Source organism: Schistocerca piceifrons, chromosome 4 (assembly GCF_021461385.2).
Source record: "Schistocerca piceifrons isolate TAMUIC-IGC-003096 chromosome 4, iqSchPice1.1, whole genome shotgun sequence".
NCBI classification, from domain to species: Eukaryota; Metazoa; Arthropoda; class Insecta; order Orthoptera; family Acrididae; genus Schistocerca; species Schistocerca piceifrons.
This window is the reverse complement of record NC_060141.1, coordinates 938,212-962,592: the sequence shown is the minus strand read 5'-3', so window position 1 is coordinate 962,592 and position 24,381 is coordinate 938,212. Positions and strand designations below refer to the sequence as shown.

Below are 24,381 nucleotides of genomic sequence, written 5' to 3'. Positions count from 1 at the left end.
CAGGAGAAATCACGCTAATGCCTTGTGAAACTTCTTTATTTAAAAGTATTTTGTTCTAAAACTACTGAGTGAAATTGAATGCAAGTGTCACTTTCGTATTCTTTATCATTTCAACACTGACCTACAGAATTTGCACTGACTAACAGAACTCAAACTTTTGCTACACATTAATTACCCACAATATTCAAGGATAACGTGATATGACTGCTCAAAAAATGATAACCAAAATTCAAATAATTAATACAAAAGAATGGCCCCGAATAAGAAGGAATCCCTAACAATAAGCCATACATATCAAAAGTCACTTACCTCATAGAATGTCTTCATTACACGAACTACAGCAATGTCGCAAGTATCAACACTGCCAGCTAAATAAAAGATTCTAACTACTGAAGGTTCTAACTACTGATAGGCATGTGGTTAGCAAAGGAAAGATTGTGTTCCAAGGCAAACAATGTATTTTTACCTTAATAATGTGACAACCAGTTCAAAAAAATATATAATCATCCGTGACATCCAGTTCCAAAAATTATATGGTTCAAATGGCTCTGAGCACTATGGGACTTAACCTCTCAGGTCATCAGTCCCCTAGAACTTAGAACTACTTAAACTAACCTAAGGACATCACACACATCCATGCCCGAGGCAGGATTCGAACCTGCGACCGTAGCGGTCGCGCGGTTCCAGACTGAAGCGCCTAGAACCGCTCGACCACCAGCGGCCGGCAAAAATTATATGATCATTGACAAAATTAAATTTCCATAACGGACACATGTCTAGACCGTCAGCTCGTGCTAACACTTCAGACCTCTAACCACCATCACTGCCAACTATTAACATCCAGCCCCCCCTCATTGCTGGCTATTCACCACCAACTTCCATCACTGCTGGCTGTTCACCTCCAACTGCTAGTCTGAACATCAACAGAGTCTCTTACAGAGTGGTCACAGCGCTGGCAGGGTTATTAATGCAAAGTTCTACATAGCACTGCCAACATACAAACTCATAAACAGCCTACTTACATAGCCCTCCTACTCCTTCAAAAAATTTTGCAAATTGTTTTGGGTAGTGGCCAAGACTACTTAGTTAAATTTTTTTTATGTTAACAATATAAAATAGATCAAATGCACATAATTAGTAATATACTGTCGGTCAAAAGCAAAAAAACACCTCACAGTCCCTAAAGACAGTCCTAATCATTCATCAGGAGAGTAGTCTATGACAGTTTTATGCACAAAGTCTGAGCAGTAAAAGAAAATTCACACACAATAGCAGGTCCATAAATGTGTGTGAATTCCCAAGGGACCAAACTGCATAGGTCATCGGTCCCTAGACTTACACACTACTTAAACTAACTTAAACTAACCTATGCTAAGAACATCACACACACCCATGCCCAAAGGAGGACTCGAGCCTCCGGCGGGAGGGGCGGCGCAGTCCATGACATGACGCCTCAAACCGCGTGGCCACTCTGCACGGCAGCAAGTCGATAAACCACTACTTGTACACTCACTAACTTTTTGCAGTATCCTTAGAACCAGCAGTGCTGTTAACCAGTCCCTTGGCGAATTATCAACACATGTGCAAGCATTAACACAGTCATATAGCCTCTGACATTTTATACATATACTATGACCAACAGAAATGTGTGCAGTAAAATGAATCCCTACTATTTACTTAACTTAAAGAAATCGTGTCTATACAATTACAATTTTACAGTATAAGAATACAGTTACAAAAGTACAGAAAACATCATTACAATCATGAACATGGTAACACAGATAACATTTGTAATAATATAGGCTTTACAAAAGAACAGAAATAAACATATACAAGTGTATTACAGGATTTGTGACATTAGTAAATTAATAAAAAGTGAGAATATCCTTAGAAATATTAACTTGACACATGAGCATTAAAAGAAAACATAACCGAATAAATAATGTCCAAACATCTTCCCAAAGTAAACAATACGTTACAAAACCAGATTAGATTTGAGGATAACCGTATTCCTCATCATAGCGAATGCTGCTTAGTATTAGAAGCAAAAAAAAAATTCTACCAAATTTATCTTACCAGGTAAACACACCGTCAGGAAGAACACAGACACACAAGGGTACACATAAACATAGCGGAATAACACAAAAGGAAAGGACAGTGTCTGTTTTCAGTGTAACATTTAGTACTGCAGTTCTGACGAGCATTTCAACTCTTTTTCAATTTTTTTCTTTCAATAATATACTTCATACTGATAGGTCTGTAACTTTCAGTCAAAACTACTTCATTTCCAACTAAAACTTCATTTATCTCTCTTACTTCAACATTTGTTCCCACAAAGAATCCCATTTATCTATATTTAAACTTTCATATCTTTCTTACCGGATCATTTGTTTCCAAGAAAATCATAGCTAACAAAATAATTGTTCCTCATTAAACAAAACATTTTAGCCAAACCTTTTTCTTATAGAGTCTCAATACATTTCTTCCCAACTAGTCATATTTCATTTTCTTGTATAGCATAGCCCCCCTTAAACTAACTTAAATCTACTGAGCTCAGATATATAAACTAGAGAACGAGGCAATGCAGCAGTATAAACATTAACACCAACAAGATCATCAAAAAAATACAAATGGCAAAGCAAGCAGCAATATATTTAAATTAGCAAAGTAAATGCAACATTACAATTCATATAAGACAATATGCAGCAAATAAGAAAAATAAATCAGTGGTAAAACTGGCTTATCAGAGTAATACAAAGTACAACTCAGTAGAACAATGCCAAACAAACAGCAGCAGCAAATGCAATAATTTATACCTAAACATGACAAAGCACAAGCAGAAAAAAGTATTACAGTAAAGATAGCAATGCAGATGTGAATGTCTATTCACATCTTCATGCCTGTGTCACATCTTGACACTAAAGTAGTGCACCTCAACTTATTCTATCAAAAAGAAATACCAAGGCCTTGAAAATAAAATTATGTATGTAGTTCCTGTTACTAGTCACTTCTCCTTCTTATGCTTCTTTCCTTTCCTAGTGCTCCTTCCTTTTAAGAATGTAGATCATCATCATCATCATCATTTAAGACTGATTATGCCTTTCAGCGTTCAGTCTGGAGCATAGCCCCCTTATACAGTTCCTCCATGATCCCCTATTCAGTGCTAACATTGGTGCCTCTTCTGATGTTAAACCTATTACTTCAAAATCATTCTTAACCGAATCCAGGTACCTTCTCCTCGGTCTGCCCCGACTCCTCCTACCCTCTACTGCTGAATCCATGAGTCTCTTGGGTGACCTTGCTTCTCCCATGCGTGTAACATGACCTCACCATCTAAGCCTGTTCGCCCTGACTGCTACATCTATAGAGTTCATTCCCAGTTTTTCTTTGATTTCCTCATTGTGGACACCCTCCTGCCATTGTTCCCATCTACTAGTACCTGCAATCATCCTACCTACTTTCATATCCGTAACCTCAACCTTGTCGATAAGGTAACCTGAATCCACCCAGCTTTCGCTCCCATACAACAAAGTTGGTCAAAAGATTGAACGGTGCACAGCTAACTTAGTCTTGGTACTGACTTCCTTCTTGCAGAAGAGAGTAAATCGTAGCTGAGCGCTCACTGCATTAGCTTTGCTACACCTCGCTTCCAGTTCTTTCACTATGTTGCCATCCTGTGAGAATATGCATCCTAAGTACTTGAAACCGTCCACCTGTTCTAACTTTGTTCCTCCTATTTGGCACTCAATCCGTTTATATTTCTTTCCCACTGACATTTCTTTCGTTTTGGAGATGCTAATCTTCATACCATAGTCCTTACATTTCTGATCTAGCTCTGAAATATTACTTTGCAAACTTTCAATCGAATCTGCCATCACAACTAAGTCATCCGCATATGCAAGACTGCTTATTTTGTGTTCACATATCTTAATCTCACCCAGCCAGTCTATTGTTTTCAACATATGATCCATACATAATATGAACAACAGTGGAGACAGGTTGCAGCCTTGTCTTACCCCTCAAACTACTCTGAACCATGAACTCAAATTACCGTCAACTCTAACTGCTGCCTGACTATCCATGTAAAGACCTTTAATTGCTTGCAAAAGTTTGCCTCCTATTCCATAATCTTGTAGAACAGACAATAACTTCCTCCTAGGAACCCGGTCATGTGCCTTTTCTAGATCTATAAAGCATAGATACAATTCCCTGTTCCACTCATAACACTTCTCCATTATTTGCCATAAGCTAAAGATCTGCTCCTGACAACCTCTAAGAGGCCTAAACCCACACTGATTTTCATCCAATTGGTCCTCAACTAATACTCGCACTTTCCTTTCAACAATACCTGAGAAGATTTTACCCACAACGCTGATTAAAGAGATACCTCTGTAGTTGTTACAATCTTTTCTGTTTCCATGTTTAAAGATTGGTGTGATTACTGCTTTCGTCCAGTCTGATGGAACCTGTCCCGACTCCCAGGCCATTTCAATTATCCTGTGTAGCCATTTAAGACCTGACATTCCACTGTATTTGATGAGTTCCGACTTAATTTCATCCACCCCAGCCGCTTTATTGCACTGCAATCTATTGACCATTTTTTCCACTTCCTCAAATGTGATCCTATTTCCATCATCATTCCTATCCCATTCTACCTCGAAATTTGAAACATTACAGATCGCATTTTCACCTACATTGAGCAACTCTTCAAAATATTCCCTCCATCTGCCCAAGGCATCCACAGGATCCACCAGCAGTTTTCCTGACCTGTCCAAAATGCTTGTCATTTCCTTCTTACCTCCCTTTCGAAGACTGCTAATTACACTCCAGAATGGTTTTCCAGCAGCTTGACCCATAGTCTCCAACCTGTTTCCAAAGTCTTCCCACGATTTCTTCTTGGATGCTGCAATTATCTGTTTGGCTTTGTTTCTTTCTTCAACATAACTTTCTCTGTCTACCTGGTTTCTGGTATGTAGCCATTTTTGATACGCCTTCTTTTTCCTTTTACAGGCTGCCTTGACTGTATCATTCCACCAAGCTGTTTGCTTCATCCTACTTTTACACACTACTGTTCCAAGACATTCTTTAGCCACTTCTAGTACTGTGTCCCTGTACCTTGTCCATTCCTTTTCCAATGACTGTAATTGACTACATTCAACTAACTGGTACCTCTCTGAGATCGCTGTTATGTACTTGTGCCTGATTTCCTTATCCTGAAGTTTCTCCACTCTTATCCTCCTACATATGGACCTGACGTCCTGCACTTTCGGCCTCACAATCCCAATTTCACTGCAGATTAAATAATGATCAGTGTCATCAAAGAATCCCCTGAATACACGTGTGTCCCTGACAGCATTCCTGAATTCCTGATCTGTTATTATATAGTCAATGACAGATCTGGTTCTCCTGCCTTCCCAAGTATACCGGTGAATGTTCTTATGTTTAACAAAGGAGTTTGTGATTACTAAGCCCATACTGGCGCAGAAATCCAAGAGTTGTTTCCCGTTCCTGTTGGCCTCCATATCCTCTCCAAATTTACCCATAACCTTTTCATACCCTTCTGTTCGATTTCCAATCCTGGCGTTAAAATCACCCATGAGCAGAACACTGTCCTTGTCCTTTAACAACTACATCACTGAGTGCCTCATAAAAACTATCCATCTTATCTTGATCTGTCCCTTCACAATGCGAATATACTGACACAAACCTAATTTTCTTGCTAGACACTGTCAAATCTATCCACATCAGTCGTTCGTTTACATACCTTATTGCAACTACGCTGGGTTACATTTCTTTCCTGATGTAAAGCCCTACACCCCATTGTGCTATTCCTGCTTTGACTCCTGACAGGTAGACCTTGTATTCTCCCACTTCCTCTTCTTTCTCACCCCTTACCCGAATGTCACTAACAGCTAAAACGTCCAGCCCCATCTTACTTGCAACCTCTGCCAGCTCTACCTTCTTCCCAGAGTAGCCCCGATTGATATTAATAGCTCCCCATCTCATTACCATTTGCTTGCCAAGTCGTATCTTAGCAGTCCCTGGTTTGTCAGTTAGAGGTGGGACTCCGTCACCTCCAAAGGTCCGAGGCATTTTGCTCTGATTGTTGCCACCATCATATTTAAAGTACCAGGGAAGCAGGTTGCTAGCCTTACTTGCCCCGAGTCCCATTGGGTTTTACCCCTAACGGCTGAGGGACTAACCGGTGGATTTGGTAGTCTTTGCCGTGTGAGCACAAAGGTGACCACGACTCAGAATATGTCCGAGATGCCCAGCCTTATTCCAAAGTAATTGGTATCCCGACTGTCGGGACCACTTACTTGGCCACTCATACGTTGCCCGTGGTTCATGAACTAGGACATGACTACAGGAACGCACACCATGAACCACTAAGAACGTAGATTATAAAATTATTAAATGGGCTCTGAACACTATGCGACTTAACGTCTGAGGTCATCAGTCGCCTAGAACTTAGAACTAATTAAACCTAACTAACCTAAGGACACCACACACATCCATGCTCTAGGCAGGATTCGAACCTGCGACCGTAGCGGTCGCGCGATTCCAGACTGAAGCGCCTAGAACCGCTCGGCCACAACGGTCGGCTATAAAATTATTATTTCATGTATCTGTTAACAGAAAGTATTCACATTAGCATATGTATTAAATTTTATTTTATAAAACCAATGCTACAGCTCAACTAGAAACTAGATATCAAATAAAAGAAACAGATATGTACAAGGCAAAGCATGAAAACATCATTCAATAGCCATATGGCATTTCATAAATCAGTAAAAATTCTTTCAACTCTAGTAGAATGATACTTGTCTCAGGTGTGTAGATGAAAGAATATTTCTCGTCGCTTCATAAGCATTTCAGTAAGTAGTATAAGGTATAAGCTCCAAAGTGTAATCATATATTTCCAAGTAATAGAGTGTTGTGTTTGTGGTGCGTTGTGCAAAGAAGTGTCAATATAGAGGTCAACGGCCTCTCTTTTCTACAGCTATGCGAGCGCTTGCGGAAGTGCGGCAAGCTTCAAAGTTGCTGAAGCGGCACGAGGAAACTTTAAAGTCCACACAGCAATAGGTGTATTTCAAAGTGGCTAGTGCGCAGCTTAGCGCAGCGTTACATCAAGGTCACATGTACTCTTTACCGAAATATTTACGACAGCAGTTTGAGCTACAAGAACAATTTCATACCAATAAAAAAAATTCACAAATTGAAAATTTACAGAAGTCGGCATTGTCGTAATCACATTCACATATATACTCAGTGCTTTTTTTCTAAAAAAAAGAGTTTGAGGGTACTCCGACATTGGATATAATGCAGGAAAATTACTTATAACTGAAGCATGGGATACCACCCGTCTGCTTTTAGCCATGACGTCATCAACATCATCATGGTTGCAGGACCGTAGAGACAGCTATCGGTAGCTCGGCGTTTGAGCGTACGCACATCCGTTTAGCGCTACCATCGCCCACTATTAGCGGGCGAGGGCACTACACGCTTGTCGAATTGGCTGCCAGCGATTGAGTTGTCGAGAACTGTTGCCGCAGCATCCAAATGATTGAAACAGTCAATGACTTCGATTTTTCCACCAAAAACTGGACTGGTATCGTTCGTATTGCAATTACCAACACGAAAAAATGAAATAAAATATTTACTTCCGTGAAATAAATCTTTGGCACTCTTCCAAGTTTTCAACATCGTAAAAAGTTTAGGGGTACGCATCCCCAGCGTTCCCCCCAGAAAAACAGCACTGTATATACTCGCCTATCATAACTCTTAAAGTTAAAGTATAAGAGTAAGCTGCTTGATAATTCCATTTCCATATGCTGGAAAGCTTCCTCACCCTCGTTCGACCACATAAAAAGACCCATACAGCACCTTTCTTGGAAAAAATAATTTAATCAAAAGTCATTAAGAGCCGGCCTGAAAAAAATTCATCTGCATCCACATCATACTTCGCAAGCCACCTAATGATGTGTGGCGGAGAGTACTTCTGGTACCAGTATCAGATCCCTCCACTCCTGTTCCACCCGCGAATAGTGCGTGGGAAAATGATTGTCGGTAAGCCTCTGTGTAGGCTCTAAATTCTCGAATTTTCTCCTTGTGGTCAATAAGCGAGATGTATGTGGGGGAAGTAATATGTTGCATAACTCCTCCTGAAAAGTTCTGTCCCGAAATTTCAATAGTAAATCTATCTGTGATGCACAACGCCTCTCTTGTAAAGCTTGCCAGTGGAGTTTCTTAACATCTCCGTAACGCTCTCTCGCCAGCTAAACGATCCCGTGACGAAACGCTCCGTATTCGTTGGATCTTTTCTATCTCCTCTAACAGTCCTACCTGATAGGGATCCCAGATAGATGAATACTCAAGACTCTGACGAACAAGCGCCTTATAAGCCACTTCTTTCGTGGATGAGTTACATTTCCTTAAGATTTTTCCGATGAGTCTGAGTCTGGTATCTGCTTTTCCCACTGTCTGTTTTACATGGGCATTCCACTTAAGATCGCTCTGGATAGTTACGCATTTATATTTTACGGCAGGTGATGTCTCCAACTGTTTGTCATCAATAGTGTAGCTGTACGGTAGTGGATTTCTTTTCCTATATATGCGCAATATGTTACATTATTTACGTTCGCGGTCAACTGCCAGAGCCTGCACCACTCATCAATTCTCTGCGGGTCCTTCTGCAAATTATTAGTATCTAAGGCGTGGCTACTTTGGTATAGACAATTGCATCATCTGTGAATAGCCTTAAAGAGCATCCGACGCTTTGTACTAGATCTGTTATATATGTAGTAAACAGTAACGGTCCTATCACACTTCCCTACGGTTTCCGTATATTACCTTTACATCCGTCCATTTAGTTCCATTCAGAGCAATGTGTTGAGTTCTATCCGCAGGAAAGTCTTGAATCCGATCGCAGGTCTGCTCCGATACTCCGTAAGCTCGTAGTGTTTCATTAAATGGCAGTGTGGGGCGGTGTCGAATGCCACACTGCAGTCAAGGAGCGCGGCGTCAACACGAGCGCCGGTGTCCACTGCGCTGTGGGTCTCACGCAGGAACAGAGCGAGCCGAGTTTCGCAGGGTCTCTGTTTGCGGAATCCGTGTTCATTTTTATAGGGGAGATGTCTGTTTTCCAAGAACCTCATAATTATTGAGCATAAAACATGTTCCATAATTCTACAACAGACTGACGTCAACGATATAGGTCTATAATTGTGTGTATCTCTCTTAAGGCCTTTCTTAAAAACGGGAATGAACTGCGCCTTTTTCCAGTCGTTAGGTACCTTTCGTTGCTCAAGCGATCTACCATAAACTACAGCTAGAAGGGGAGCAAGTTCTTTCGCATAATCTTAATACAATCTTATAGCTATCTCGCCTGGTCCTGCAGCCTTTCCACTAATAAGCGATTGTAGCTGCTTTTCAGTTCCGCGATCGGTTATCTCAACATCTGCCATTTCGATGTTCGTACGACGATTGAAAGGAGGGACAGTGTTACGATCTTCCCCGGTGAAACAACTTAGGAAGACCGAATTCGGTATTTCGGCCTTCTCTCTTTTTACTCAGGTCGGTTGACGACGTGTTACTTTCAGAATCACTGAACGCTTCTCTCATTGCTCTCCTTACGCTCATTTTCGCTTTGTACAGCTTTTGTTTGTCGGCTAGGTTTTTACTGCACTCGAATGTGAGAGGAAGTGCTCTCTGTTTACGTAGCGATTTTCTAACACGGCCATTAAACGATGGTGGGTCTTTCCCATCAGTTCAAACCTTATTAGGAACATACTTGTCTAGGGCATATTGAACGATGCCTTTGAATGTTTCCATTTGTTCTCCACATCTTCATCCTCATCTCCGAATATTTGATGCTGGCTGCTGAGATATTCTGAAATTTGTATCCCGTCACTCTTGCTGAGCAAATGTATCTTCCTACCTTTCTTAACATCCTTTGTAGGCCCGTCGTCATAGATGCTGTCACAGCTTTATGATCGCTGATACTTTCCTCTACGTTAACTGATTCGATAAGTTCAGGTCTGTTTGTTGCCAGTAGGTGTAAGACGTTACCCTCACGAGTTGGTTCTCTAGCAATCTGCTCAAGGTAATTTTCGGACAAGACCTCCAGAACAATGCCACACGATTCCCTGTTTCTGGCAGCAGTTTTGATGGCATAACACTCCCAATCTATACTTGGAAAGTTGAAGACACGCCCTATTACAACGGCATGATCAGGAAGATTACTAATGACATCCTGCAAGTTCTGTCTGAAGTGCTCTACGACTACAGATCCTGACCCAGGCGGCCTATAAAAGCATCCGATCACCATTTTTGATCGTTCTTTGATACTCGATTTCTCCCAGATTCATTTACATTCGGAATCCGCGATAACCTCGCTAGATTTTATCGAATTTTTAAATGTAATAAACGCGCCGCCATCATTGGCGACTAACCTATCCTTACGATAAACATTCCACTCCGAACTTAGGATTTCGCTGTCATTGACATCAGGTTTCAATCAGCTTTCTGTTCCCAATACTATCTGTGCATTGTAACCTTCAGTAAGCGATACTAATTCTGGGACCTTTCCTTGGATGCTCCTGAAATTTACTAAAATCACAATAATCTTTTCTGTCTCTCATCTGAGAGGACCAAGATTCTCTCAGGGCACTGTGGCCGATTTAACAGCCAAATCGTCTTTGCTCCCAAGGGAGTGGTTCTCTAACCGAAAAAATGCCCTATGTGTATGTCACACGTACTTCGCTACCCTAGTAGCCGCTTGCTGCAGGTAATGCACGCCTAACCTATTAAGGGAAACCCTAGAATTCTCCATCCGATAGCGGAGGTCGGGAAATTCGCGTCTGATACCGTCGCAAAGCCGTCTGAGCCTCTGGTTTAAGTCTTCCACTCCGCTCCAAACCAGTGCACCCCGCGTGCGTTGCTAGTTGCCCTCACCAAATCAGCCAGCCGCCAAAAGGAGCCGAGGGTGGCCTCAGAAACCAAGCTCCAGGCGTCATTCGTGCCGACATGTGCCACTGCGTGCAGCCGGTTGTACTCAGAGTGCGCGATAGCCGCCGGCAGGGCCTCCTCCACATCACGGATGATACCTCCCAGCAAACATACCGAATGCCCAGTGGAACTCTCTCCCGCCTTGCCTGCTATCTCCCTGAGCGGCTCCACCACCTGCCTAACATTGGAGCTCCCAGTGACTAGTAACGCTGTTAATATTCCAATGTACAGATTGTATTTCCAGTGCATGACATACATCCTTCTTGCAGGTTTCTCTACGATAAACTATCGTAACAAACTATAAAATGAAAAAAACTACTTCCTTAAAACATTGGCTTTGTGTGATATATGCATAATATAGCTTTCCAGAGATGTATAGCGTCCACTGTCCACGTCCGATCACGGTTCAGAAATTATACTATTCCCACATCAGTCCTATACGAAATGATGGTTAGTAACGGAGAATACCTCTTACAAGGGAACTGATAAACGCATTGCAGCGGCGTCCGACATGTGAATTTATACGTCATGCCGCCACTAACTCTGTAAACAGGACATCTGTCAGGCAGACGTATACACGGGGAATGCAGTCTCACAAATACCTATCGCTAACTTAGAATCATCTTAGCTATCAAACTGACGTCTCGATTTTATACCGAAGATGTGACAGGGGAATGGAGTAGATCGCAAAAATCTTCGCTCCTTTAGAGGAATGTGTCGTAACAAGATTGTCACGTTTCATCACACATGAGATGGAAGACCTCTGATGACCGAGAGGTTTGCTGTTAACGATCGCAAGTAAATAGTGCTCTAAGTCACATACAGAACACATGGTTGTATAAGAGCGGAACGCAGGCTATGCCACGCGACTGATACATCCTGACAGAACAGCGGAAGAAATGTTCAAATGACCCGCAGCAACATCTCCCTCTCTAGAATGCATCATCAGTCTGCCATTAAATTGAACCTCGTTACAGCTCCATCTCAATCGATCACTCTGTCCACTCTCTGTTATCCTTTAACGCAGATGCAAGTAAGTATAGAGGCAGATGGTTCTCTGTTTGCCTGAAAAGCGTCAAATCCAGTAGGCAATTCGCATGTATTACGGATACCTCAATAGACATACAGTAGACTGTTGCCCCGATGGAAAAAAGTGACTGTTTCGCTTGTTCCCTTCGCTTCCATGTCAACGTTTACTCGGATTCCTCTTGCTGCAGCATACTTGTTCCCACGTACAAATTGTTCTGCCCCAACCTGAAGACACTCAAGTATTTCATCAATTTACCCGCATTTCAGTGTACATTCCCTCAATTTATACGTATTTTCCCGTCATTTTCCGCAATTCTATCGATTTTATGTCAGTTCTACCCATGTGACCCTGACATAACCTCTCGTTCTGTGCTCTGAAATTGCTTGTAAATGTAGTACAGCTGCCAACATCTAGCGCAAATGCACTATTTTTGTGATCGGGAGGCATAGTATAGCACTGTACTCGGTTGCTTCCAGTCACCTCCACCCACATATTCCACATTTGCAGTGTGTTTGCTCCGTTTTCAGTATGTTGTCTGTGTATGTGTATGTGTCGTGGATGGTTCCCAGGACCTGCAGTAGACATGAGTAAGCATTCGAGTCCGGATCCGCTGCGCGTTTTATCTGGAGTGATGTTGGGATGCGGATCCACAATATGCCACGCCTGGTATAGGGTTTCAAGGTGGATCTGCCACGCACAATGTATGGAGCGATGTTGGGATGCAGATCCACAGTATGCCACATCCGATTTAGTGTTCGCGAGTGGATCTGCTGTACACTATACATCCAGGTCGATGTTCAGAGGCAGATCCACCACATGTCACAACTGGGATAGGGCTCACAGGAGGACCAACCACGGGTTACGTCCGAAGACGTGCTCTAGTTCGAAGTTGGGTGCGCCAGTGGGAGGATTAAAACAGTGATGGTATACATGTCTGCGATATGAGGAATCAGTCGAAACAAAATGCAGAGCTCAATCACCTTCGGGCAGCAGTTTGGAAACGCTCCAGAAGGCCACCAAACGTTTCCAGTTTCCTTATGCTGTAACTGTCTTATTTAAAATCATCCGGTGTGTGTGGTTTGTTATGGTAGCTGCAGTAACAACATGATTTGCACCATGTGACATCTAGTTTTCTGTGAGAAGCAATGGATCACAACGTGTTAATGTCTGTTTAGAACGTGACACAGACCTCGATGTTGTGGCGGAAAAAACAAAATTTATGGCAGTGTACAAAGCGTATTACAGCAGAAAAAAAACAATGTTTCATACAATGACATAGGGTCACAGTGAGTGTCTCTTGCGACTTATAGTATAGTTTGTGGCATACGGTCATCCTCCTACAGTACAGGCGATGCAATTTTACACTGGTCTGTGCAGTGGATCAATACCTGTATATTTAATAGGATCATCACAAGTGCTCGATGCCGGCATGCAGATGATATTTGTTTTCGATATATGGGAGGGGAGAGATGTGGTAAAAATCTTAACGAGTTCTCTACCGGATGAAGTTAGTGGAGCTTTTATAGTTTGTAATTTTTCTCTGTTGGATGGTACAGAATAACGATGATAGCATGTTGGGGTGATAGACGTCAATGCGCCCAAAGGGACGCAGATCTGCTTCACGCAGCAGTACTCGTGTGTAGTTTGGGGATTCACCACAATGCAGTAGCAAAATCCTCGTTCTTCTCTCAGTTTCATAATGTCTTTTACACTACCTCCTGTTGCAGGAGCAGGCTTTGTTTGGCGCTAATCTTACACATCGTCCTTTGTTGGCGGAGCTACGACAACTTGTTTTCCACCGAATGGTCAAAACACGGTCCTGTCGCACTAACTCAGGTCACTCTGTTTCTACACGGATTGCAGAAGGTGGTGGTTCTGACTTAAATTGGAACGATCACATGTGCAAAGCTGCAGTAATGGTAGCTATTCCAAGAGGCATAGGGACTATCTAAGACTTTACTGTAGCTGATAGGTTCGAAAAATGTGACTCGTTTCGAGATATGAGAGTGCCAGAAATATGATTCACTAGTGGCTATAATCATTAAAGAACTTCTCCATCGGATAGAACACAGGTATGTGGTTGAACAGAAAGACTTGATTCCAAATCATAGACATCATTTCTACTGGAAAGCATAGCACTAGAGATCTGAAAAGCTAGTGTACATTTCTTACAACCTCAATCAGCACACCATCTTTTGTTTGTGATCCTTTCCAATTAAACATCGCCTATAAGCCAGTCAATATATCGCCGGACCTCTGACATGGCACCGAGACAGAATGCATTACAAATACTAGAGAAATATTTAGCGGCAGCATGAGGGAGTATCAAATACCAGTTATACCACGTTCGTTAGCCGAATCACCTTATAAATTCGGTAATTTTATTACGAGGTTGCAACATCGGCGACCGTGTAACCACAGAGTTGGTCTGATAGTATACACTCCGGCGATCACCGTCTATATTCAGTGACACGGTATTTGGAAAGGACCATTTCATTTGGAGATAATGCCATACCTCGATTCATAAGGCCAGTACAGCTTTTAACATGGATACTTGTATGCACTTGGAGAACCAAGACCAGTTGTGACTGTAACATACAATAGTTGTGGCGATCGTGTTTCTTAACATCTGGCAGTTTGTAAGACGATTACACCTCCCTTTCCGAGACACAGTGGTACTGGAAGGGGTTTCTTTCAATGATTGATGATAAGGGGCCCTAGGCGGTTCCGCCAAATGTCGAGGGGTTTTAACAAGAATGCTTTTACTTGTTCACTTTCCCTACTGGATCGCATCGTTGGCTCTGGCTGAAGTCCTGTTATGAAACCCAACCTGTTAATTAAAACTGCCCCTTTACTAATTTTGATTAATATTTAATAATTAAATAGTGTTCAGGGAACTGATCACTACTAAGCAAACAAGGATAGCATTGAACACATTTATTTAACAATAATCTTCCCAACATCAAAGTGAACAAAGACATACATTTATAAGTGATAAAATCAAGCTAGTAATGGCAATGGCCCTTAAATTCCGAAACTAACTCTTAACGTCGGATAACGCATCTGTATTTTCTACTCTCTCACCTTGTCAGATGGCATAAAATACGTCAGACAAACCTACTTCAATTACCAAATTTTCAATAAGAGCGTGGGTGGAAAACTGAGCTCTGGTAATCACAGGCGTGCGTAATATCGGATTAAATGCCGAAGCTGAGCATCAAGTTACCAAATGCAGCGTCGTGGACAGGTCAGCAAGCCGCCGATGGCGTCTGCGTCGTCAAGGAGCCTCAATTGCAACAAAATGAATTTATTTTCACGAACAGGCTTCCTGTTCGTAAACTCCTATTCAGAAGCTATTTCTGCTTTCTTTCCAGTCGTCTCGCACTCGTTACGACGGGACTCACCAGCCCAAAGCCGGAATCCAGTAACGTCTTTAATAAAGTGTGGCTCAAGGAAATTGCTCTGCTCCTGTCTGCTTCCTGTGAGACAGTATTCCCAACCGCAATTAGCGGAATCAGCCTGTCTCTAACAGTAAAACATGACAGTACCCCTAACTGAATACTAGTTTCAGTTACAGCTGGCAGACTTATTCAAAGTTCTGCAAGCACACTGAAAGGAATTTACTCTCCTACAGCAGAGCCGAAAGCACGACGTCCGCTCGCTACAGGAGCTAAGACGCTTCTCCCCGATAACAGCTCCACAAGCTTCCCTCTGGAAAAATGAGCAGCCCCACGCTATTTTTCGAGGTGGCCAATCCCGCGGCTCTAGACCAGCACAGTTCGCTCCCACTATTATTTCCTGGCATCTTCCAGCCAATTAAAACATTCTGCGCCTTACTGCGCCTAGAATGTTCTGGAACAAACCGAAACTCCATTCAAAATTGAACCCACCAATCGTGTCTCTCTTTTCGCCCTCGCGCGGGAAAAGGTCATTGCACTAGCTTAACCGCCAACGAGGCGCCGTCCCTCGAAGCCCTGCCTCTGTTTGTCGGCGCAGTGGGTGCCTACCTGCTCCGGCGGCGCGTCTCCCCCAGTGGGACGCGTTAACAAGCCGACTCGTAATGGCCGGTTGTAAACTTTAAACTTCCGCACCCCTCTACCCTGCCTTTGAGCAGTGCCACTCGTCCGCTCCAACCAAACTCCGTGAAAATATCACCTGAACCCCGATTTCATGCAACATGCGAATTTCTTAAAGTTAATACGCGTCTTATGCCGTCTGATACTCCCTATATTAATTTCAATGCGCTGATTGCCTAACAAATAACATAATAACCGATATCTAACTGGTCTTTGCAACAATTATTATATTACAGAAAGGTGCAAAATACTGCTACCTTACAGTACCACTCGGAAGAAAGCTTATGAGGCATGTCCACACATCGCTGATTTTCGGTCAGTATTATTTCGTATCGGCTGCAATCAGTTATTGGCGAACTATAATACTTAGTGGTAGGGGATGTGTGATAGGTTTGCCTTGAGCATCTGGCTTGTAAAGTATGTGTTTGCATTCCAACATGTGTAAAGGCAATGACTATGTCCAGTCATAATGAAGGTATGGATTTGACATTGAATACTGTGATAGCAAAGGGAAGAGTATGTCAAGTCATAAGACTGATACGGATATTTCTATTTCTAGAGCCACAGCCGTCAGCAGGGTGTATTTACGATACTTCGTTCACACCGAGCGGGGTGGCGCAGTGGTTAGACACTGGACTCGCATTCGGGAGGACGAGGTTCAATCCCGCGTCCGGCCGTCCTGATTTAGGTTTTTCGTGATTTCCCTAAATCACTCCAGGCAAATGCCGGGATGGTTCCTCTGAAAGGGCACGGCCGACTTCCTTCCCAATCCTTTCCTAATCCGATGAGACCGATGACTACGCTGTCTGGTCTCCTTCCCCAAACCAACCAACCAACCAACTTCGTTCACTGTCCAATGTAGATCAATTGAGAATGCAATCATAACATTTAATTGTAAGTATAGTGATGAAATATATATGTGGCTGGTTTCCTAGTATGGTTCTGTCTAGGGGTGCGTGGTGTGCCAGGAGTGGCCTGTGGCGGGAATGATCCATGTTGCCCATTAACGGCAGGAGCCGTCCAAATGGAAAGGCTTGTTGGGATGCAGGAATGTAGCTGACTCTACCGTGTCGTCCTGTAGACGGCCGAATAGCGAACTAATACTTAGTATGTGTTGGACAGCTTTCGTGGTCATGTGGAAATTGAGAAGATCAATATGGACGTGTATTTGCACTGGACCATTATTTCCTCCCATGTAAATTTTCCGATTGACTGCTTCTTCACTTTTCCGATCTTTATTTCGTTGAGAGAACATTGATTGTGGTGTGAGTGCATCTAGCAGGTGCAAGACGGGTGGAGGCCGTGTTTGCTGGTTCTCTATACATGAGAAACACTTATTGACTTTTTAAATTATAAGGATGATTTGGAATCTTTTATATCACCAACATCGGTATTCGCAAGTGGAAATATCAGTTTTTTCTAATTTTTTTCGAGGTTTCACTTAAAGGTTTTCACAGGTGAGATACGTTTCTAGTTACTCAGTGGTTTACAGCACGCTGCACGTCGCAAAAGTTTCAGTTTCGAGAGAAATAGTTTCCAGCCTATATCTTCGGGATTATACTGTGCAAGCAATACTGCTATGCAAGCGATATTGCTGTGTGCTTGATATCGAGAAGTATTGCGAAAATGGTATGATATTCTGGCAAACCATGTGAAATTACAAATTTTCTTGTAATCCCAGAGACTGAAGATGAGTGTAGATATCAAGCAAGCAAGCATGTCAGGGACAGAAACAGTAACGCCTTTGTGCTGAGGGGAACTGACCCACCTTTATACAACAGTTCTGAGGGTGACTTCGGTCTGATGAGGGCAGTCTGGTCATATGTTGGGAGTGGATGACTTGTGACCATTGGCTGTGGTGGATGACTGCCTGACCTCGCGTGAAATATCTAATGCTGTGAGGAGTACATTTGGTGCATGTGCTTACGCTGTCTGTCTTCACACTATATACACGATTGTCTGTCGGTCAATAGCTATATGCATGATGCAAAAAGGGCCGATTTTGTATGGCGCAGGATACAAATTGTGTCTTCACTTATGGTACGTGGAGATCGGTTTCACACTGAGATATTCAAGCTTCCCTACTCAGTGGCAGAGCGTTATCATTGAGCAAGACTCTTTCCGCATATGACGATCTGTAGGCCACCTTTGCAGGGTGCAACTGAGAGTCTCGTATGCAGAAAGAAATAGTTGGACAGTGCTTCCACACCAGCAGCATTTGGTGGGTAAATTCAGAATGCTTCATTCTTTCACAAGACATCCTTTGTGCTTCGACATAGGAGCCTCTACATAGGAGTTAGAACCTTTGCATTTCAGAGATGCTTGTTGAAGGCAGGACTTAACACTTTCCAGGGAGGGTAACACGTGATGGACAGTGTGCCACGTTAGGACCATCAGGAGGAATGCATTCGGCGATATTCTGGGATATTTTTCTAACCAGGTTCTGTTAGGACAAGAATCTCAGCGCAGGCAAGCTGAGAAAGTTCCTACAAAAGCGACTGTTAACTGTTTCTGTGGCACTTAAACTATTTCTGGGAGGTGGACTTGGCTCTCATTTACATAGCCATGTGACATCAGTATAACATTAAGAACCTTTTACCTCTGGCTATGATGATGAGCCACTATGCGAACATTTCACAGCGATGCATAAGCCACGCTGGGCAGGTAAACATGTGCATGGCTAGATGCATCTTACATGTACCGTTAGGACTGCTATGAAAAATGCACCCTGTGCTATTCTGAGGAGCATTGCAACAGATTTCTATAGTATGTTCAGGGACAGAGACTTGGCTATTCTTAACATAGACATGTGACGTCAATATAACATTGAGAACCTCTTACCTGCACCTACGATGGTGAGTTGCTCAGCAATTAGGTCTTCACTGGACCGCAGGTAGGGAGGTATCGCGCCAGCAACGGTAAACATGTGCGAGTGGCCCGAAGGCGTCTCGCATGTGGGACCAGCGTAAGCACGCCGCCCAGTGTGTGCATCTTTAAGTTCTGTAGGGGGCCGTGGGGGGGGGGGGGGGGCGTTTGCTGATACGTTGCGGCTGACGATAGTTTGAAAGCGTTTTTTACCTGCAATGAGTGTTTGTGCACTGCACTGTTTTTGGCTGTATAAGCATTGTAAGCGTGTTTGCATAGCGTTACAATCGCATTATCTTTTGACAATTTACGAGCTGTTTTTGTGTCTATAGCATTATTTCCTGAACAGGTGTGCAGGCTGTGCAATGCATTATATACAGTTGACGATTATCAAGCATGTTTGCAGAGCCTTTTACATACATTATTTTGACAATTTACGAGTTCTTTGCATCTCTTCACATCAGTACTGCATTATTTTGGTGATTTACGAGTAGTTTGCAGGTCTGTAGTCTATTTACTGTGACCCCAAGCACTCCAGGGTGAGTGTTTTGTATCAGTGCAATAAATAAACTATATGGAATCAGTCCCTAAATAAACTGTATGCATTATTTCGACGGTTTATAATTAGTGCGTGTGTCTGAAGGGCATTTGACATGCATTATTTTGACAATTTACGAGCAGTTTCCGTATCTGCACATCAGTGAACTGCATTATTTCGGTGATTTACAAGTAGTTTGAGGGCGTGTAGGCTGTGCAGTCCATTATTTTGGCCATTTACGAGTTGTTTTTGTGTCTGTGCATCAGTGTATGGTATTATTTCGCTGATTCACGAGTAGTTCGCAGCTCTGTAGGCTGTGTATGGTGACCCCAAGCACGACAGAGCGAGTGTTCAGTGTAATAATTAAACTATGAGGAAGCCAACCCTAAATAAATTGTTCCAAAATAAATAAAGTACAGTCCTTCCTAGGTTAGTGGAGGTAGCCCAAATGACTTTTTTCCTACCATTTTCTCAGGTTAGTGTAGGTAGCCCAAGTGACCTTTTTTCTGCCAAAATTTGAACTTCCCACCATTCTTTTGGGGAGGGCAGGGAGGGGATGGGAGGGTGTTAGGTTAGTGGAGGTAGCACCATCAACCTATTTTCCAGCCAAAATTTGAACCTCCCACCATAACAGTGTGATATTGTCACTTCTATCGCCACCATCTTGGATCCGCCATCTTGAATAAATTTGGCAGCAATGCAGAGTGGGGCGACTCTCTCTTTCTCCCACTATTGGCGTGATGACACCCAATAACACTTCACAGGCTAGCCTGCCAACTTCCACCTATATTTGATCCAACAGATAGGTAACACGTCCTGTTTAAAGCCACACCTCCAATCTCCACACTGCTGCCAGCATGTCACATCCTCTCTGCTTGGCGCACGTGCTGTTACATCCCTGTTTGCCGCTGCTCTCACGCCCTCTTCTGCGCTGACGTCCTCCAGTTTCCCAGCAATGGAGGAGAGAGACATATGTGATTCAGATGCTGTGAATAACACATCGCCATAGGTGTTGGGGCTGCATGGCACAACCCTCCCCTCCTTAAAGCTGGAGCACATGGTGGCGGGAGTGGCAAGATATGAAAGGATTCCCCAACATCCTCGTTCCCAGTGGTGATCTTCAACTGTCTGATGTGGTCGCTGGTTGATTTACGTGTGGAAAGGTCCTGAATCGGGCAGGGCAGTAGGGAAGTGATTTTCACCACGTCAAAATATATCCACTGGCAATAGTTTAAGCGAATAAAACAAAAGCCTTACCCTAAAATAAGTACATTTTTCAGTAGATGCAAAGACGGACTTGATGTACCTCAAGTGATCGAATCGTGTGGCCTTAACCGCTGGATCTGCTACAAGGGACTGGATAAATAAATAAATAAATAAAGATAAGTGGAACTGTTTCATACATTCACGTTTATCGATTAGACGTCATGTGTCTCTGAGAGTTCTATTTGCAGGACCTTCTATTCTTGAGAACTGGTTTTCTTCTGGCAGACTCATTGTTAATTCAGATAAGAAACTTGCTGGCAGATTAAAACCGTGTGACAGCCCAGGACTGGAACCAAGGACCTTTGAGTTTTGCGGGCAAATACTCCCCAACTGTGCTACTCATGTACGGCTGGCGACAAGCCCTCACAATTTTGCCTCCACTTCGTTCTGCTGCTTTGCAAATTTCACAGTAGTTCTCCTTCACACCTTACGAAATTAGCACTTCTGACAGAAATGATATTGCAGTACAGCCTTAGCCAAAACCTGGAGGATTGTTTTCTGAATTAATTGTCGCTCTGTAGAGGAATTTTTGCTGGTTTGAAACTAACTGGCTGTTTCAGTGTCTGTGTCAGACGGGGACTCAGTCCCAGAAGTTTCGCATCAGTGCATGCTCTGCTGTAGAGTGAAACAATTCACTCGGGAAAATATCTCACTTTCCTGCAGTATACTTTCTTTCGGAAGTGTTGGTCCCGGAACAAGTAGAGGACATCTTAAGTGAAGTGTGGAAAGCAGGAGATGAGATACTGGAAGCAGCAAAAAATGTGAGGTTGGGTCGTGAGTCCTGTCTGAGTGACTCAGTGTGAGCTGTAGTCCAGCTTTTAGTTCTATTGTGCACACAGCTTAGATATCGCAAATTGGGCAAACTTCCTTCACCTATTACAAACCTGAACAAGTCATTAACATCACTAACAGATATAAAATATGTTCGATTTCTTGTAACGCATGTTTAATTATTATTTAAAGCTTGATATGTATTCTTCAGAAATAGCAGTTCTGAAGTTTAAATTCTAAAAAGAGGGAAAGATTAAGCTTTAACGTCCCGTTGATCTTAGTAATTACTGGAATTTCATCTATTGTAAAATCATTTCAAACTATATGTCAGCACAGAACAGAGAAACTGTTGTGCAAGAAATCTTTAAAGTCATTTTATGTTATTTTTGTAATTTATCACAACAAAAGACTTTCAGTTAAAAAAAGCAAAGGTGCTCAATTCGTGTTCCAGTCTAGCACATAGCTTTTATATGCCAGGGAGTTTGAAATCGGCGTACACTCCACCATTGAGTGAAAACCCATTCCAGATATTTTTATACATGATTTGCCATGCCGATTTTATTGGTTTTTAATTTTTAAAAATGAAGTTTACATGTTACAGGCGGCCGCTGTTGAATCATCGGCTACTGGCATATCAAACGCAGTTCCTGTCCTTTCATGACGACTTTAGTGCGCTATGCGAGGAGCAACATCCAAAGGCATCAGAGATGTTCGGTCTCGCCAACGCACTGTACTCCCTCTATCGTAACAGCTGGACTGAAACGGCACGAATCTTTAACGAAAACAATTCATCTTATTTCTACATTGTAGGTAAGTATATTACTGTTACTCACCACTTCATGTTTAAGACCTAACGATTGTTGACTGTGCACTAATTCGAGGAAAAAAGTTCAAAACCCCATTCCTATATCAAATTTTATATCTTCTGTAATTTCCAATGTTAGCAAGATAATTTCTGGTGTTGTTTTCATTATCAATTTTTCTGTTGGTTCACCGCTGTCCATTGTGATCTATTACCAGCCAACTACTTCATTTCGAAGTGTTACTGACTCCTGTGCTATACAGTTTCGAACAAAACTATGTGTACAAAATTTTAGCGTGTTCAGCGAAGAGAAGAAGAAACACATTTTTATGTGACATAAGTGTCACCGTTTTCCCACCAGGAAGGTTTTGACGCTAGAGTTCTTCCGGGACAGAGCTGACACTGGCATGTGATGATTACTGTTTTGGAGATGTTGCTGAAAAGATAGTTCACTTACATTAATGTACAACTGCCATCTGCTCGCTAATGGTTGTGTAACACGGCAACCAGGTGTCCCACGAATAATGTCTGCAGCTTCAGCCAACCTGACAATTAGCGCTTGTGGATATCAGGAACGCATACACTAGACGCTTCATTTCCCACTGCAGAGTGGAATCTATGGGAGGCAGAAACATCTGTAAAACAACACCACACTTATGAGTGACGCAGAACATATCAGCAAAACAGAAGAAGTCATAGAAGAGAAAAATATCATTAAATTAATCGGTGATCCCACAGTGAGATACCAAAGAAACATACAGAAACTTCGAAGAATCCTCAAACTTACCATTATAAATGCTCGCATCAAATAAAACACAAATCTTTTCCCAAGATACGTAACTGTAACTGTCCAATTAGACCAGTAATTAACTTCAAATACGTGCCATCTTACCATCGTAGTTAGACACATTCATACAGTACTTCGAAATTGTACACTTTCATGAAAACAAAACACAAATGAACTGATAAAAAATAGCACATAAATATTCGAACAACAGCAAACCTGCGACTAATTCATACTACATCTATTTACACATGTATTCCAGAGGGAGATACAATCAGTATTACTGAAGAACAGCTGCAGAAAGAAGGGAATGTAAGAAATGTACACATGGGTGAAATTAAAGCCATCCTAATGGCTCTAACAGAACTGAAATACTTTGTTTTCAGCAAGGCGTTCTAGCCACAAAAAGATAGCTCACCAATGGGGTCACCCATCAGTGGTCTACTTGCAAACATATTTCTGAACTACACTGACCAAGAAATATTCAAAGAAATTATATATCCAAAGTAGTTCAACCTTATACACTTACACCACTATGTGGACGACATCATTTGATTGATAGACAAAACAGACACACAGGTAAAACAACTACGCATTCACATAAATGTAGTTCATTCAGAAATAAAACTTGTCAATGAGACAGAAGCAGACATGTAACTTACTTTGTGTGACATCACTATACACAGAATCAACAACAAACGTAATCTTGTAATATTCAGAAAACCAACAGCCACAATTACAACAATTTACAAACTTTCCGATCACCCTCCACCACACAAACTCCAAAGTTTAAGAAACATGCTACATAGACTCCATAGTATTCCCCTGGACAAACTCAAATACAATAAGAACTAAACACAGTACACCATATACCAGAGACAATGGGTACAACGTACAAATAACAAACAAACTGAACAACAAAATAAAGTAACAAATTAAAAAAGAACAAACCAGCCACGACAGATAACGAGGAACACAAACATTTGACAAACACAGGAAATCAGGAACACCTTACAAAGCACACATACTAACATACAGCAACAAAAAGTCCACAATGCGGTGATCATTTTAAGAAATAAGGGCTATGACCGTAACTGTACACAAACAACACAGTATACAAAAATCCTAAATCCAAGTAGACATCAACAGACAAATTTTCCAAATCTTGAATCTACCGATTAACATGTAGTTCATCCTAGTCTGTCCCAGTCTGTTTACAAAGGCTAATCATGCAATCTT

General features: G+C 42.2%; 1 protein-coding gene across 1 annotated transcript in view; it reads left to right on the top strand.

Moving 5' to 3' along the window:
* LOC124794831 overlaps positions 1 to 24,381 on the top strand; it is a 228,074-nt gene that overhangs the window by 103,801 nt on the left and 99,892 nt on the right. The window contains exon 5 of the mRNA XM_047258496.1: positions 22,158 to 22,366. Coding sequence (XP_047114452.1) covers positions 22,158 to 22,366 — 209 coding nt within the window. The remainder of the gene's footprint in view (positions 1 to 22,157; positions 22,367 to 24,381) is intronic.